Here is a 16,842-nt window from a genome sequence, read left to right on the forward strand (position 1 = left end):
CTCATCTCCCTCTCACTCTCTGCTTCCCTCCACAACATTCTGATTGGAAGTACCTCTCTCTCACTTCCTCTCTGACTTGCTGACTCTCTTCTGAATCCGGGCTCACTGAGTGTTCAGGAGAGGGAATTGGCAAGTGGAAGAAGCAGTAAATAGGAGAATTGCTGAGACGGAATATCAGTGGATGAAAATTCAGGGCTAATTGTCTACCCAGGGTCTGGAGAGTAAGTTGCAAACAGAACATGAGTCTGCAAAAGGATAATTTAAGTAAGTGGGCAAAAAAATTGGCAGATGGAATATTTCACGTGGGAAAATGTGATGAAAATACAGCACAAAAAGTAGAAAAAAAATCTATATTTACCTAAAGTGTGATTACAGTGTTGTGTGGAACAGAGGGATCTGGGTGTTCTGGTGCATGGATCAGAAAAATACAATTTTAATATTTAAAACAAAGATGAGGATAATTCTTTTCTCTGGGAGAGTCATTACTTTATGGAATTCTGTTCCCCAGAGTGTGGTGGAGGCAGGATCATTGAATATTTTTAAGGCTGAGTTGGACTCATGATTGAGAGGGATCCCAAAGTTTATAGTGAGTAGATAGGAAAATGGAGTTGAAGCCACAATGGACCTTATTGAATGGTGCTGTGGACTTGAGAAACTGGCATTGTTAGTGTTATCACAGATGCTCTTACCATCGTCCAGCGTTAATATGATGCAGTTTCATCTCAGTAAGACAACCTGATCCCCCTTTAATGTTAACAAATATGCACTAAAACATGTCATTTATGTTCAGTTCAACAGACAGCCCCACATGATTACAGTTGTAAACTTTGTATTTGTAGCGTCTTCCATTGTTTTGCCTTGCTTGATCTTTTCAATTCTGTCTTAAGGCAGTAAATTCCACACTAATAGGTAACAAATCACCTCAAAGTACAATTTGTAATTACTCCTGTGTGTTCACAGGCCAGTGGGAAGTGCCAGATCATCCTCTGGGAGTTGAAGCACTAACTGGTGCATTGGATGTGAAAGTAAATTGGCCTGTTGGATAACTGCAGTAGCCGTTCTGATTGCCGAATTCCAATTCCAGTTGTGCACAAGTGTTGTAGGCTTCCTTTATTCCTTCATGGGAAAATGGCTTCACTGTCAAGCCCAGCATTTACCTTTCTCAATATGTCATGGAACAGAGTTGCTTGCCAAGGTCATTTCACAGGGCATTGGATGGCAATCTAGGCCAAACCAAGTCAATTTGGAGATTTCCTCACCTTCAGGAGTTTAGTGAACAAGATGGGCTTTTACAGTTGTTTTTATGATCACCGTTACCAATAGAGGCTTTGGATTCCAAATGCAGAAGTTGCATTTAAAATTCAGCCTGTTACTGACATGGGATTTGAACCACCACATCACAGTGCATCGGATGACTGAAAAGTTATGAGCATACAATTAACAATAATTATCTTCTGTTTCTTCAGAAACAGGTGCCCAAAAATAGGAAGGGCCACACTGCTGTGGTGTTTGAGGCTCAAATGTATGTATATGGTGGTTATGTCGATATAAAGGGACCCTCACAGGAGTTCTGGAGCTTTAGCTTTGGTAAGTGAGAAAACCAGCAATTCATTCAAATTATTTCAAGAATAGGTCTTTTCTTTGGGTGTAACATTCAATATTCAAGACATTGACCATAACTCGTGGGGAATGTTTTTACATGCCACTTTAATCACTTATCTGTTGGGTGTTAAGTGGTTGCTTTGATTGGATTAGATTCCCTACAGTGTAGAAACAGGCCCTTTGGCCCAACCAGTCCACACCGACCCTCCGAAGAGTAACCCACCCAGACCCATTTCTCTCTTGACTAATGCACCTAACACTATGGGCAATCTAGCATGGCCAATTTACATGACCCGCACATCTTTGGACTGTGGGAGGAAACTGGAGCACCCGGAGGAAACCCACGCAGACACGGAGAATGTGCAAGCTCCACATAGACAGTCGCCCGAGGCTGGAAACGAACCTGGGACCCTGGTGCTGTGAGGCAGCAGTGCTAATCACTGAGCCACTGTGCCGTCCTTTCTGTTCCATTTTTGTGTGTCTGGAATTACATGTAATTTTTTTTGCTACCGGCAACCTTTTGTTCACAAATAAAACTGTCTTATACTGGGTATGGAGAGACTGCCTCATGAGGAGAGGTTGAGTATGTTGGGCCTGTACTCACTGGAATTTAGAAGAATGAGAGGCAATCTATATCGAAACGTACAAGACTCTTATGGAACTTGACAGGGTAGATACGGAGGTAAAATGACAAACTACAGTTTTGGAAATCTTAAACAGAGTTTGCTTGAGAAACTCAGCAGGTCTGGCAGCATTTGTGAAAAGAAAGTAGAGTTAACGTTTTAGGTCCAGTGACGCTCCTCCAGAAGGGCATGTTTTTACAGTTTAGCTAAATTTAATATGTGCATTGTGATTTTTTTTGTTTTGTTTCCTCTCCAATTTTCTCCCTGCATCAGCCTCTTCTCCTGGAGGGGTTATTTTATTCCTGTATGCAGGGGAAGCATAAATTCCGTTGCCATTTAGTAGCTCATGTCATTATTCAGCCATGTAAGGCTGAAGGCTGTGATGAGCATTGGTGTTCACGAGATCTCAGCCCACTCTTCCCCTCCCCTGAAATCCATCTGCAGGTGCCTCCAGTAAGTTGGATTTCTGGAAAAACCAACCAGGAGTGGGAAGCCTGGTCAGTGCAGTGACACGAAGCACTCCTTCCGAAGACCAACCGAGATCAGTTCACTGAGCGCACAAAAAGGGACTCGAAACTGTCATCTTTCTGGTCTAAAAGTCTTTGCTTTTCATGAGGTAAACTCGGTGAGCCATACCTAATATTGTGTCCCAACTGAAAGCACAGCCTGAAAGGCAGAAGCTGACAAGTAACCTTTTATGAATTGGGTGGAAGGCCGAGGAACAGACTGCAGTCTCGTTGTAATTGGCAATGGTGCTGTGAAAGAATCGCGTTTGCCTCGGCCCTCTGGGTTAGCAAGATCTTTTGTGTGTGTGTGTGTGTGGGGGGGGGGGGTGGTACGCGTGTGTGCATGGTACCATCCAGGCACATGTCACGAACACTAGCATCACGTCTGCCGAACACAACAGCTATGAGGATGGCTTTAAGTCATTGCTCTTACTCTAGAGGTTCACACAATCATGTTCCTCCCTTTATAACAAGAGGGATTGAGTACAGAAGCAAAGAGGTTCTTCTGCAGCTGTACGGGGCCCAGGTGAGACCACACCTGGAGTACTGTGTGCAGTTCTGGTCTCCAAATTTGAGGAAAGACATTCTGGCTATTGAGGGAGTGCAGCGTAGGTTCACGAGGTCAATTCCTGGAATGGCGGGATTACCTTACACTGAAAGACTGGAGCGACTGGGCTTGTGTACCCTTGAGTTTAGAAGACTGAGAGGGGATCTGACTGAGACATATAAGATTATTAAAGGATTGGACACTCTGGAGGCAGGAAACATGTTTCCGCTGATTGGTGAGTGCCGAACCAGAGGACGCAGCTTAAAAATACGGGGATAGACCATTTAGGACAGAGATGAGAAACTTTTTCACCCAGAGAGTGGTGGCTGTGTGGAATGCTCTGCCCCAGAGGGCAGTGGAGGCCCAGTCTCTGGATTCATTTAAGAAAGAGTTGGATAGAGCTCTCAAGGATTGTGGAATCAAGGGTTGTGGAGATAAGGCAGGAACAGGATACTAATTAAGGATTATCAGCCATGATCATATTGAATGGTGGTGCAGGCTCAAAGGGCAGAATGGACTACTCCTGCACCTATTGTCTATTGTCTATTATTTTACCCTAAGTTAACTGTTCATTTGAGTTTGATTGTTTTTCTTTGCATGTTGTGCAAATGGTACTGCAGCTAGCCCAGCAGGAAACCACCAGTTGACCGCGGCCTCTTTGGTTGGCATGATGGGATTGAAGCATGTGTTAGCTGCGCAGAAAAAATATAAATGAAACCACAGCAAGATAAGGGAGTGCAACTTCAAATTGACTAAAAGGAAATATAGTGCTAACATCAGGAAGCTCTTTTACGTTACAACTGGTCAACACATGCAGTATCCGTTGGGTGGAGTTCCATATGGACTCGGTTCAGAAACGGCTGCAGTCAGCAAGTGAGCAGGGCTGTGCTGGCCACGGGATTTTCTGGGGATGGTTATTTGAGAACGTGCTGCCGTATGGTAATCTTTTACTGCTAATGTAAGATTGCAACAGATCTGTGTTGTTCAAATATAAAAAGGTTAATAACTGTTAAGTTGGTGCAATTTACAACTTACTGCTGCGTTCACTGTCCTAAAAGTAAACTTAAAATATCAACAATCCCAGCAGACCCAACCTAGGTTGATTTGATCAGAAAGGAAAGCACTGGTGATGTCACTGGGCTGGCAATCCAAAAGCCCAGGCTAATTTTCTGAGGAAATGAAACAGAGTTTGGATCCCACCACAGCAGATGGTGACATTTTAATTCCATTTTTAAAAACTGGAATTAAAAAGCCAACCTAATGCCAATTGTTATAAAAGTTAATCTGCTTCGCTATTGTCCTATGGGGAAGGAAATCTGTCATCTTTACCCGCTCAGGCAGTGAGTGACCGATATGGTTGATTGAGCATTAATTGCTGACCCAGCCAGTGGACTGTCTCTCCCATAACCAGGTTTTAGAAAAATGAGAAAAAGCAAAGCTGTAGGAAAGGGAGATAATATCTTTACAAAATAAATAAACTTTGCAGTTTTGCATCTCAATTTCAGTGTTACCAAAATGCATCTTTCCAACAGTTGCCAAAGATTGGTGCCCAGTGTTTACTCCTTGTGGGGACGTAGGTCCGGGACCTCGGTACAGTCACTCTGCAGCTGTCTACAAGAGAGGAATGTACTTGTTTGGTGGACTGGTTGGCCTTGTCGAACAGAATGACTTTTGGAAGTGGGACTTCAGCAGTTGCATATGGTCCAGGATCAGAGCACGGTAAAGAGCGACTTCGACACCCGCATGTAGTCGTGGTTCAGTGAGCAGCAACTGGGTCTAATTGAATAACTAATTAATTCTAAAGATTACTCGTAAAATTAATCTTCATCTCAAACCCAGCCTGGGTGGCATGGTGGTTCAGTGGTTAGCACTGCTGCCTCACAACACCGGGGTCCCAGGTTCAATTCCAGCCTCGGGTGACTGTCTGTCTGTGTTTGCACATTCTCCCCGTGTCTGCGTGGATTCCCTCCGGGGGCTCCGGTTTCCTCCCACAGTCCTAAAATGTGCAGGTCAGGTGAATTGGCCATGCTAAATTGCCCATCGTGTTAGGTGCATTAGTCAGAGGGAAATGGGTCCGGGTGGGTTACTATTCGGAGGGTCGGTGTGGACTTGTTGGGCCGAAAGGCCTGTTTCCACTCTGTAGGGAATCTAATCTAAAAATCGTTCGTTGTCCTGATGTCTGAAACTCTGCTCCAGACTGATCCTGGTCTCTTGCACACCACCATTGGTAACTGTGCCTTAATCTGTCAAAGCCTTTACCTCTGGGATTGCTCCCTCAGCCTTCTCTATGGCTCAGTTACACAGAGTATTGGTTGATTGAGTATGACGCAACAAATTCTGAACACAAGGCAAATTCTCTGTGCAGTTTTGGCTTCTTTTGTTTTTTTGGAGAAGGCTTAAAATATAGAATTTTAAAATTCTACAGTGTGGAAGTAGGCCATTGAGTCCACACTGAGCCTCCAAAGAGCATCCCATCCAGACCCAACCCCTACCCTATCCCCCTAACCCTGCATTTCCCATGGCTAAACCACCTACCTTGCGCATCCCTGGACTCTATGGGCAATGTAGCATGGCCAATCCACGTAATCTGCACATCTTTGGACTTAGGAAGAAACCAGAGCACCCAGAGGAAACCACAAAGACACAGGGCAAATGTACAAACTCCAAACAGGTAGTTACCTAAGGCTGGAATTGAACCTGGGACCCTGGCACTTTGAGGTAGCAGTGCTAGCCAGTCTGCCACCAACCCTATTGGAAGTGGTTCAGAGGAGGTTTACGAGATTGATATCTGGAATGAGCATAGGTTAGACCGGCTGGGTTTGTTTTCACTCGAGTTTTGAAAAGTGAGGAGTGACTTGATTGAAATCTACAAGATATTGAATAGTTTTGGCAAGGTGGATTTGAAATTGATGTTTCCTGTAGTGGGTCAGAGTAGACTTTAGGGGATAAATGGTCTAGTTCTGCTCCTGTTTCATATGTTCTCTACCCATTATGCCTGCTTTCAGTGAGACCTTAGAACCTAGCTTTCTGATTAATCCTTTGGACATCTGTCCTGAAGCTGCTTAGGGGGAGGTGCTGGCATGGTGAAAATGTCACTGAACTAATCTAATGGCCCATTTAGTGCTCTGATGCTGCAGGTTCAAATCTCATCATGGCAGCTGGTGAAACTTAAGTTCGTTTAACAAAAACCTGGAATTGAAAGCTCATTTCAGTAGTGGTGACCATGGAACTGTCATCAATTTCTCTAAAAACCCATTTGGCTAAGAAATGTGTTTTAGGAATGTGAGAACAGGAGTAGACCATTCAGCCCCTCAAGCCTGACCCACTATTCAATGAGATCGTGGCTGATCTGTGGTCTAACTCCATGTACCTGCCTTTACTTAATACCTTTGCTTAACAGAACAATAATCTATCTGGGATTTAAAGTTAACAACTAACTTTAGGGAAACAAATCTGCCATCCTTACTTGATCTGGCTTGCATGTGACTCCACATCCACAGCAACATGGTTGACTCTTGGATGCCACTCAGTTCAAAGGCAGTTCAGGATGGCCATCGAGTGCTGGCCTTGACAGTGATGCCCACATTCCCTTAAAGAATAAAAAGATATGGATCAGTGCCAAGGTTTTTGTTGTCTCAATGTCAATGCACACATGAAATACCTACAGGAAAGGTGCTATACAAATGCAAGTTGCTGTTGCTTTTGCAGCTTTACGAATTAGATTCCTCATGAGAAACTCTGCACGTTTTGGTACATAAAAATGCTTTTAAGTCCGTATAGCTTTTAACTTTTTTGACAGATTCAACATTATCTCACTTTAAATATCCTTCAATTCCTTTTGTTCGTTTAGCTTAAATACATCTGGTCACTAGACTCACTTACACTACCTGCTTCAATGGTCATTCCTAATAACATATTCACTGAGCCGTGGTCTTTTTGGGAAGTGGTTCTGACTGTTCCTTTCTTATCTCCACATTCACACTTTCACTCTTTTTTCCTTTCTATTGGAACCATTTACAGAGTGCACTCTTAGCTTGCATTAATTTTGACAAACCCATTCATAGTCAGGAACACGTTCACTGGAGGCTTTGCTGCCTTATAGGGAAAGAAAGTTCATTGTCCTGAGCCTTTCTGCATGATTTAATTTAATCAATGGGGAAATATAAACATTTGTGTGACTGCCAGTGCATTCTAGATATCAGAATCTTTTTTTTCTTCTCTCACCATATTCTTAGATGAGGACAGCTGCTAAACCAGGGTTAACACCATTTGATTTACTTTGCAAAGCTTGTTCCTTATGCAGCTGCCTGATCTCTAGTCTCTTACCTCCCTTCCTTAGTGTGATCTGTAGCTCAACACAACCCCCTGTGCTCTATCCTCCCACAAACATAGTGTGCCGAATACAAACCACAACCCACGATTGTTGCAGGTTTTCACTAATCCATCAGCATGCCAATTGTGAATGTTTTCAGGACTTGTTATTGGAGGCTGAACGGGCTGGGGCTATTTTCCCTGAAATGTTGGAGGCTGAGGGGTGACCTTCTAGAGGTTTCTAAAATCGTGAGGGGCATGGATAAGGTTAATAGACGAGATTTTCTTTTCCCTGGGGTGTGGAAGACTAAAACTAGAGAACATAGGTTTAAGGTGTGAGGGGCAAAATTTAAAAGGGACCTAAAGGGGCAACTTTTTCACACACAAGGTGGTCTGTGTATGGACTGAGCTGCCAGAGGAAGTGGTGGAGGCTGGTTCAATTACAACATTTAAAAGGCATCTGGATGGGTATATGAATAGAAAGGGTTTAGCAGGATGTGGGACAAATGCTGACAAATGGGACTGGACTAATTTAAGATATCTGCTCACCATGGACGAGTTGGGCCGAACAGTCTGTTTCCTTGCTGTACAGCTCTATGACTCTAAGCTAATTTGTTCTTGATTTCTCATAGGTCTGGGCCTCACCAGTTAGTGGGTCATTCAGCTGTCGTATACCAGGACAACATGTTAATCTTTGGTGGAGGAAGGAACCACAACAACTCTGACAACAGCCTGTGGAAATTCCAGTTGAAAACACAGACCTGGGAGAGATTAAACCCAGCAACCGACACAAGCCCGCCTTCAAAAATCTATCACTGTACAGTCGGAGTTGGTCCTAGCTTCCAGGAGAAACCTGTTGATGAAATCTCCTGCACAGCATCGACCCCAAGCTTCATCTGCCCGGATAGTAGCATCAGCCTGCACAATGCACACAATGGGGAGCGCCTGGCTGCCCTAAAAGGAGCCTGCTGCTTGAATTTTTCCACACAGGCACCCGGTTACTGCAGCCCATCGCCAGTCAAGGTCAGGGAAAAAAACATTTATTCGAACATAGAGATGAAAACATTTAGTATGCGGTCTTCTGAAAGCAGTGAAAACCTTCTGAGTCTGGCTGCACCCGAACCTACTGATCCTGAGGGTGAGTGGCGTTCAAATAATGGGCTCTGCTTTCCAATTCAGCCGAAGGAGCTGCCTCCTACAGATGGCAGTACCCTGGAGTATCGCGAAGACAGTGCTCTGCGAGAATCCGGGACACCCTGTCTTGACCAAGGTGATGTAACACTCCACACGAGCAAAAGCCTCCCAGAAGTCCTCTTGATTGTAGGTGGAAAGCCATTATCTGAGAATGGCTGCATTTCATTATGGCAGATGAAGCTTTGTGAAATGTTTTTAAAGTGCTAGTTCTTTTAAAAAAAACCCTTGCTTGTGAAATGTTTTTAAAGTGCTAGTTCTTTTAAAAAAAACCTTGCAAGTTACCTTATTATTGTTTTCATCAAAGAATTAATTAACATTTTTGTTTCAGGGCACACTTAGTCATCAAGAGATGCAACATTGAGAGCTTTATTTGTACGTTTTTGCCATTGTGGTGATTTGCTAATTCAGAACAAACATTTTCTAAAGAGTCGTTATATTTTTATAGATTTTATATAGAATTTGACTCTTATAAGCTAGAATGTGCAAACAGACAAATTTGCGCATTTTTTTTATCAAACTTTGTATGTATCAGAATAATTCCTGATATGAATCTGACAAATATGCAGAATGTGTTTGTAGATTTTGACATGCAAACAGAGTGGAAAGTGCATCCATTAAATACTCACAATGGTCTTCCATTTATACTGAGCACCGATGGTTAGAATTGGGAATTCCTGCAGGTTTGCATAAAAGACCTGACTGATGTTGAAGCTGTGATTAAGATTATTTTAGTGGAATTGTGCAAGTGTGGTCAATTTTAAAAAAAAAAGGTTTGCCAAGAAGTCTTGCTTGTGAAATATGGCAAGGCTCTTTGGCATTCTAAGTAACACTGCAAATAGCCAGAGTGGTTATGGAGGGACATCGTGGTTGGGAGCGGGCTTTTTTCTTCTTGGCAATTGTTCCATCTGCTATTCTTAATGCCAGGATTTTTGCTGGGCTGGTGAATAATAGATTTCACTTTCTGTTTCCTCCCTCTTCATTTTCTGACTTCCAGTTATAGATGTCAACTGCTTTGCTTCGAGCCCAGCATTCTTCCGAAGCAATGTCTTGCATTACCATTTATCTTGTTCATCTGCACAGGAAGATTCTGCACATGGTACAGATGCTTAATTTCAGGTGCTTTGCTCCCCTTGGTAGTGAGAAGCCATCAAAAGTTCCTAATTTTGATTTACTGTTCTGTCGTTGGATGATCTCAAGCAGGCAAAGCCAGAATTTGTTGCTCATTCCTAATTGTCATGGAGAACATAGCAGAGAGCCGTTGTCTTAAACCAGCTGTAGACCACACCCACAGCGCAATTAGGGAAAAGTCCTATTACCAAGCCTTACTGTGCAACATTCATCTAACTCTTCAATCTCCAAAGAAAATACTCATTAACCCAGTCTAAATGCTGTGGTAACTGAGGCTGCTAAGCTAGAACGAGTGCACTGTCTATCTAGCAAGATGAAATAAAACGAAACCTGAGTTATAGTGAAAGCTACTTCAAAAGGTGCAACAGAGACCTGGTTATCCCACTGCTTCCTCGGAGGAGCTTCAATGATGAGAGAAAATATAGAGCAAAATTCAAAATGTAAAAGCAGACTGCTGAAATGCAGGCAGCGTTTGAAAGGAGAAAGGAGGTAAATTTTTTTTTACACAAGATCCTTTGCCTGAGTTCTGGCAAATACTGGTAGTTGAATGTTCAAAACCAGCTTGTAAACATCAAGGTAGAGACTTTTAATGGTCTTGGTGGCCGACATGGACGCTTGATTTGGGCTCAAGGACCACCTCGCAACAAGATAAAGTAACAAACGACATCACTAAAGAATTCATATTAGCTAACATTTGTTTATTTTAAAATGTTACAAACTATATATGTGTATATATATTTATTTATTTCACTCCATAATTATCCAATATATAACCATTTTAGGTGTATATTTTCAGATTCTAATGTTCATTCATATTTATACACTTAAAATCATTAACATCATCACGATTATTCTTTGGGCCTTGAAATTTTTATGCCATAATTGCTGAAAAGCTAGAGTCGGTTTTTACGTGCGGTCCATGAAAAGTGATGGGTTTCAAGCCTTAAGTCAAGAAGTTGATGTTTACATGATTATTTACAGTAATATGGATCATCAGAAGTTTGGTTGTTTTGTTGTTGCCCATGATAATACTTGTATCATTAAAAGCAGATAATAAACGTGTAGCAATGAGTTAAACAGTTGATGCATTTTAACTCGTACTGGAAAAAGTTATATACTGCAGACTGCTTTCTGTAATATTTTTAAAACCATTGTGCCAGTGTACTGAGCATGCGTATTAGTTTTTGTTGTTGAAACCTTTAAAGGTGTCATTGAATGTGGTGTAGTTGGCTGTTTAGCTGCAGTGCTACAACTGATTAGTGTCTTTGGGAACTGGGCCTCCCCACTGATGTAGAGTCAAGATGAAATGGAGATCACAAACAGGGAAAATAGAGTCAGTAAAAGTAACGAGTTGCTTCACTGAGAACTATCTTTTAATCAACAGCTTTTAAGATTGCAGTGGATTGTTGTGTATTGAATGGGTTGATTGGCACTGCTGGGTCTCTTAACAAGGAATGGGGGAAATCTGAGGAACTTCAAATAAGTTACAAGAGATTGTGGGGAGGTCAGAATAGGGGAATGTGTCTATGATACAGTGATCATAAATGGACTCTGGAAATTGTTCTAAAGGGGCTGGAGGTTTTTTCTTACTTCCAATCGTTGTTTATGTGGAGTGGAATGGAGCACAATACCAACCATTGGATTTTGAGTTGGTCAGTTGGGACAGTAATAGACTTGTCACCCACTGCATTAGAGTGGTTGGGCATGTTTATGGTGCGACTGGCAAATTGTTCTCACACCGTTAGAAATCCCTCCATAAGGCAGAAGCTTAACCAAACAACCCTGAAGACAAACGGAGCTAAAATTATCATCTTTAACTCATTGTCTGGATTTTTTTAAATGCATGGTTCATTTTTAAAAGTATTATTTTGAATGTGCTGTCCATTATAATTAGATGGTGAGTCACATGTGCATTGTTTATATGGTCACTTATTCTTAAAATCAGTGTTGTTTTCAGTCCCATCAGAATCCTGTGACCTATGAGGGTGCTGCATGTATTCAGTACACACAATAGAGGCATCTATTGATCACCCCCCAGCCCCTGCACAAATGGTTAGGGCACCGTTGTCGCTCCAATATCCAGCCAAACTGTAGCAGGTGCTTGAATGGTGGTCCAGACCTGTCCAAGTGCCTCTCAGTGGGATTTGGGTCTGCCAGTGCTTCATGATTCTGTAATGGATGTGGCAGGTGTGGAAATGCCAGCTGGAAAGGTGCGAGAGGTGGACCAGATCTCAGTCTTGTAGTTTATTGTAAATATCCAATTGTGTTACATGCACCATCACTTTCTGACCTGCCCCAGTATGGGAGGGGCACATCCTCTGCCTCCAGTCTTATAGCACCAACCATTTCGTCTCTTCTTAGCAACTGAACTTTTTAATCTTTCAAGTGCCTTTGGCTAAAGCCATTTAAATTCAAACCATTATTGGCCTTTGCACCTTTTTTTTAATAAAAAATACTTTGGACATCAATCACTTAGTAAATTGTTTCACAACAAAGGAGGGAAGAAATTTGCTGTAGCCTAAAACAATCAGTAAATGTTGAGAGTCCTCATCACACCCAGAAAGTTGGCATATATTGAAATCCTCTCTGTATGTGTGGTTGGAAAGAGGTGTGATGGAGAGTGTGCAAAGGTGTTGATCGGATCATAAGAATGTAGGATGATGAGTAGGCCATTCAGCCCCTGAAGCCTGTTCTGCCATTTACTGAGATCAAGGCTGATCTGTGACCTATACCTGCCTTTGACCCATATTCCTTACTCCCTTAACAAAAATATGTCTATGTCAGATTTAAATTTAACAAGTGATCTAGCACCCACTGCCATTTGTGGAGGAGAATTCCAAACCTCTACCCCCTTTGTATGTAGAAGGGCTTCTTAACATCACTCCTGAATGGTCTGACCTTAATTCTCAGACTATGCCCCCCTAGTTCTAGAATTCCCAACCAATGGAAATTCTACCTTGTCTTTTCCTGTTAATACCTTGAAGACTTTGATCAGATTCTCGAAAAATCTGGCCTAATTTGTATAATCTCTCCTCAAACTTAACCCCTGACATCCAAGCATTATCCTTGTAAATCTATGTATACTCCTTCCAAGATCAATATATCCTTCTTTAAGTGTGGTGTCCACATCTGCTCAGAGTAACGACAAACAATGTGAAATGAGTAGTGTGGAGTTGGGATATGAGTGGAGTTAATGACACAGAGTTTGTGTTTAACCAGAATCGGTCACGTGTCATCTGGGATACTGCTGTTTATTAATGATGTGCCTGAGGTATTACCAGGAGTTAGTTATGTGGAGTCAGAGCTGTTACCGAGAGTAGTGACAGGGTTTAACTGGTATTAATGAAATAGCTTCTGGGTGTTGTTTATGTGCAGTCACATATTACTGAGAATAGTGACTGAATGCCGAGGATATAAATGATATGGAGTTTGGGTATTAGAGGTTAGTTACGTGGTGTCAGGAATATTACTGACAGTGACAGGGATTAGAGGAAATATGGTGGGTTAGAGACATGTAGTCTTAAGTATTACTAATGATTGTGGTTATAAAATACAAGCTATCAGAAATAGAATTTATATTGCAAAAGTTTATATACAGATTGCTTATCTAAAATTTACATTGGATTTAACATTAGAAATGTTATCTATGTATTTGTCAATCTCAAGTGCTTGTAAAAGTAGAGATGGATGGACTGAAGGTAGTCTCCAGTGTTCTGCCAAGATATTAGTTTGCAGGCCAGGTGATGTGAAAGTGACAAAGTTATTGCACTATTAACTTTAAAGTCTCAGTGAATTGAGGTTTCTTTTATACTTTTTTAGACTCATAAGTTCTGTTTGGAATCAATTTTCCTATTTTTAATCTTACAGTACATACAGCAGGATCTAAATAGTTGGAATGCAATAACGGGCTAGTATGCCATATTGCCATTGTTGAGACTCCTCAGTCTCTTGCCACACTAACCATATCCAATAGAACTCGGTATGCTTTTAGTGCATCATTCATTCCAGAGCCTGGGTGTGTTGGCTCTCTGAAAGAGATATCAATTTCATGTTTTACCTTATCTTTTCCTTTGATTAAATATAAGTATATATCCGATTCCTTCCTGAGTTGAATCTGCATCCCAGGCCTCAGAAGACTAGCCAAAGTGTCAAACCAGGCACATGGTGCTGACTCAGTTATGTGAACCTGAGCCAGGTGACAGGGGGAATGATGTACTGAATGGGTTGCTGTGTGCAGGAGCTTAGACTGGATCCACTGCAGTGCAATTTACTGATTTAGCTAATGAGTTGGAAAAGTTGGCTGCAGACTGTTATCAATGTTACTGTGTGGAATAATTGCTGTAAGTGTGGTTGAGAAAAAAAGTCTATCTTCTTACTGTGTACTGCTGCACAATCCAGCAGTTTGGATTGTGGAAGTTATTGCGCATTTACATCATTTGTACAAGGCCCATGTCAGGTTGGAGGTTTCCTTCACTGTGCTGACTGTGCATTACAGTCTGCTGCTGCCATTGGGAATCCTTGAGCTCTGCTTTCAGAATGCCATGGTTCGATAGTCTTTGCACCTACATCTGTGGCATGAACCCAGGAACCACAGTTTCTTTGTTATGTTACAAAAGGATGAGAGAGAATTTGAACAAACAAGCCTGTGTTAGCACAGGAGTGTTTGGATTGACTAGTAGCGGAAACGCCACTATTATAGTTTATAATCAGTGTTCTAGAATGAGACTATTGCACTTTTTTTAAAAAAAATTCATTCATGGGATATGCATGTCACTAGGCCAGCATTTATTAGGCAGCTATAAGTGTGGTGCAAATAAAACCAATATAAATTTCTACAGGTTATTTATCGTGCACAATGATGCTGGTTCACTAATGTATCAAATATTGCTTACTTAGTGGAATAATCCGTCTCTTTCCATTAGTTTTACACAAAAGGCAGAGGCTAGTTAGTAAACCTGTCTAACTTATTTTTGAAATTTAAGTGATGCCTCATGTCAAACAAAGGCTATAACGTGAGCATTCAGCTCTGGAATTAAAACAACGCAAGTGTCTGTGTGGTTTTACTTTAGATGTGTATGATGCAAATGTTTACTAAACAGTCAGAAAACAAAATAAATGCAGTGATAAAAGCAACTGTTGCTCACACTGAAGTGTTGGGTTTGAAGCTTTACAGTAGAATGCTTTTGTTTGTATTTTACATCTTTACCCACTTGTGGAATGTTTATCATAAATAAGCAGGCGCCTTCATGTTACAAATAAAGCTAATGTTTACAATTAAATTTGCTTCTGGTCACTTCCTTAAAAGCTTCACATTGATTGTTGTTAAAGTATTCTTTTTGAAGCCCATCTTCACAGAAATTTGCAAGTTATCATTACTGCAAGAATGCTTAGTTGTATATTGAACCTCAAGGATAATCACATTAAACATAGAAAATGAGACCCCAAACCCACGTTCCCCCAGGATATCATGGAATCAGAATCCCTATAAGGCAGCAAGAGGCCATTCAGCCTACCAAAGAGAATCACACCCAACCCCCAATCCTCTCCCTGTAACCCTGCATTTATCACGGCTAGCCTGCATATTCCTAGATCCTACAAGGCAACTTAGGATGACCTAATTGGCACAACTTTGAACTGTGGAAGGAAACCGGAGCACAGAAACATGCAGACACTGGGAGAACGAGCTAACCCCATACAGTCACCCGAGTAAGAAATCAAATCTGGGTCCCTGGCGCTGTGAGCCACTGAGCTGTCCCTTCGACACCATTGTTTGCGTACTGGCTAAAGCATTTGCTTAAGACTTGCGTTGTCCAGACTTTGAGTTAACCATGTCTTATATTAAATTCCTCACGTATATCCAGATTCACTCATGCTCTTAAAAGTTAAATGCTGCTGCTTAATTCCTGGTCCAACAGTAATTTTTAATTTTTAATTCTTGTGAGCCTATCCCTCCATGCTTTGCTCCCTCTACCACCCCAAATCACTTTCACCCCTACCATGCTCCAAGTCCTTTGCATTGTTTTAACTCTGGCCTCTTGTGCTTTACCCACTTTCTTTAACATTAATGATAACTGAACCTTCAAACGTCTGAGTCTCCAATAGTGGAAGTTTTCTTCTATTTAACTTCCCTGTCCTCCTTTAGGACTCTCCTTAACACCTACGCCAGTGGCTAAATTGGCTGCCATGTCTCACCACTTCTGGCAGCATCTATGGAAGGAGAAACTGATGATGTTTTGAGTCCAATCTGACTCTGCTTCAGAACCTTTTAGTTCCCCAGAGTCAGACTGGACTCAAAACATCATCTATTTCTCCTTCTTTAGATGCTTCCATCCCTCCTGAATTTCTCCAGAATGTTCTGCTTTTATTTCAGATTTCCAGCACGTGCAGTATTTTGCTTTTAAAACAATAGACAATAGGTGCAGGAGTAGGCCATTCTGCCCTTCGAGCCTGCACCACCATTCAATATGATCATGGCTGATCATCCTTAATCAGTACCCTGATTTGAATACAAAGCCAAAAGAAAAATAAAGTCTGATTATACTCTGATGAAACTCCTTGTGATTTTTTTAAAAATTATTGTAAATACACAAGTTGGCTTATAAACAGGTAGCTATAACTTTGCACTGAGACTTCCAGAATAGGTCATCGATTTGGAAGGGGCTGAAGGTTTTTCCACAGTCTGTCATTAAACTTTGTGGTTCTGTTTGTTTTCCCAACTTTATCCTGAAGTCTACTCCATGCCTCACTGTCTGCAATGAAGAACCTCCTGTTATCAGTTTTAATGTTATATTTTACTTGGTGGCGAGACTTGTATCTTAAACTTGTATCTTAATAATTGGGTAGCCCATTACCACTGTTGTTCTAGATGCACAACTGGGTTCCCTATAAATTGCAGGGTCTACTTTGATACTGGTGTTGATCTGCCCTCCGC

At 41.6% G+C, this 16,842-nt stretch overlaps 1 protein-coding gene across 7 annotated transcripts in view; it reads left to right on the forward strand.

The window, feature by feature from the left end:
- The window catches only part of si:dkey-3d4.3 (RING finger protein B), a 66,324-nt gene extending 51,134 nt beyond the window's left edge, over nucleotides 1-15,190 (forward strand). For all 7 annotated transcript variants that reach the window (XM_043694216.1, XM_043694215.1, XM_043694214.1 and 4 more), the window contains 3 exons: nucleotides 1,467-1,587; nucleotides 4,811-4,997; nucleotides 8,222-15,190. In XM_043694216.1, coding sequence (XP_043550151.1) covers nucleotides 1,467-1,587; nucleotides 4,811-4,997; nucleotides 8,222-8,990 — 1,077 coding nt within the window. In that variant the 3' untranslated portion in view covers nucleotides 8,991-15,190. The remainder of the gene's footprint in view (nucleotides 1-1,466; nucleotides 1,588-4,810; nucleotides 4,998-8,221) is intronic.
- The last annotated feature ends 1,652 nt before the right edge of the window (nucleotides 15,191-16,842 follow it).

The sequence above is a fragment of the Chiloscyllium plagiosum genome, chromosome 7 (genome assembly GCF_004010195.1).
Source record: "Chiloscyllium plagiosum isolate BGI_BamShark_2017 chromosome 7, ASM401019v2, whole genome shotgun sequence".
Taxonomy (NCBI): domain Eukaryota; kingdom Metazoa; phylum Chordata; class Chondrichthyes; order Orectolobiformes; family Hemiscylliidae; genus Chiloscyllium; species Chiloscyllium plagiosum.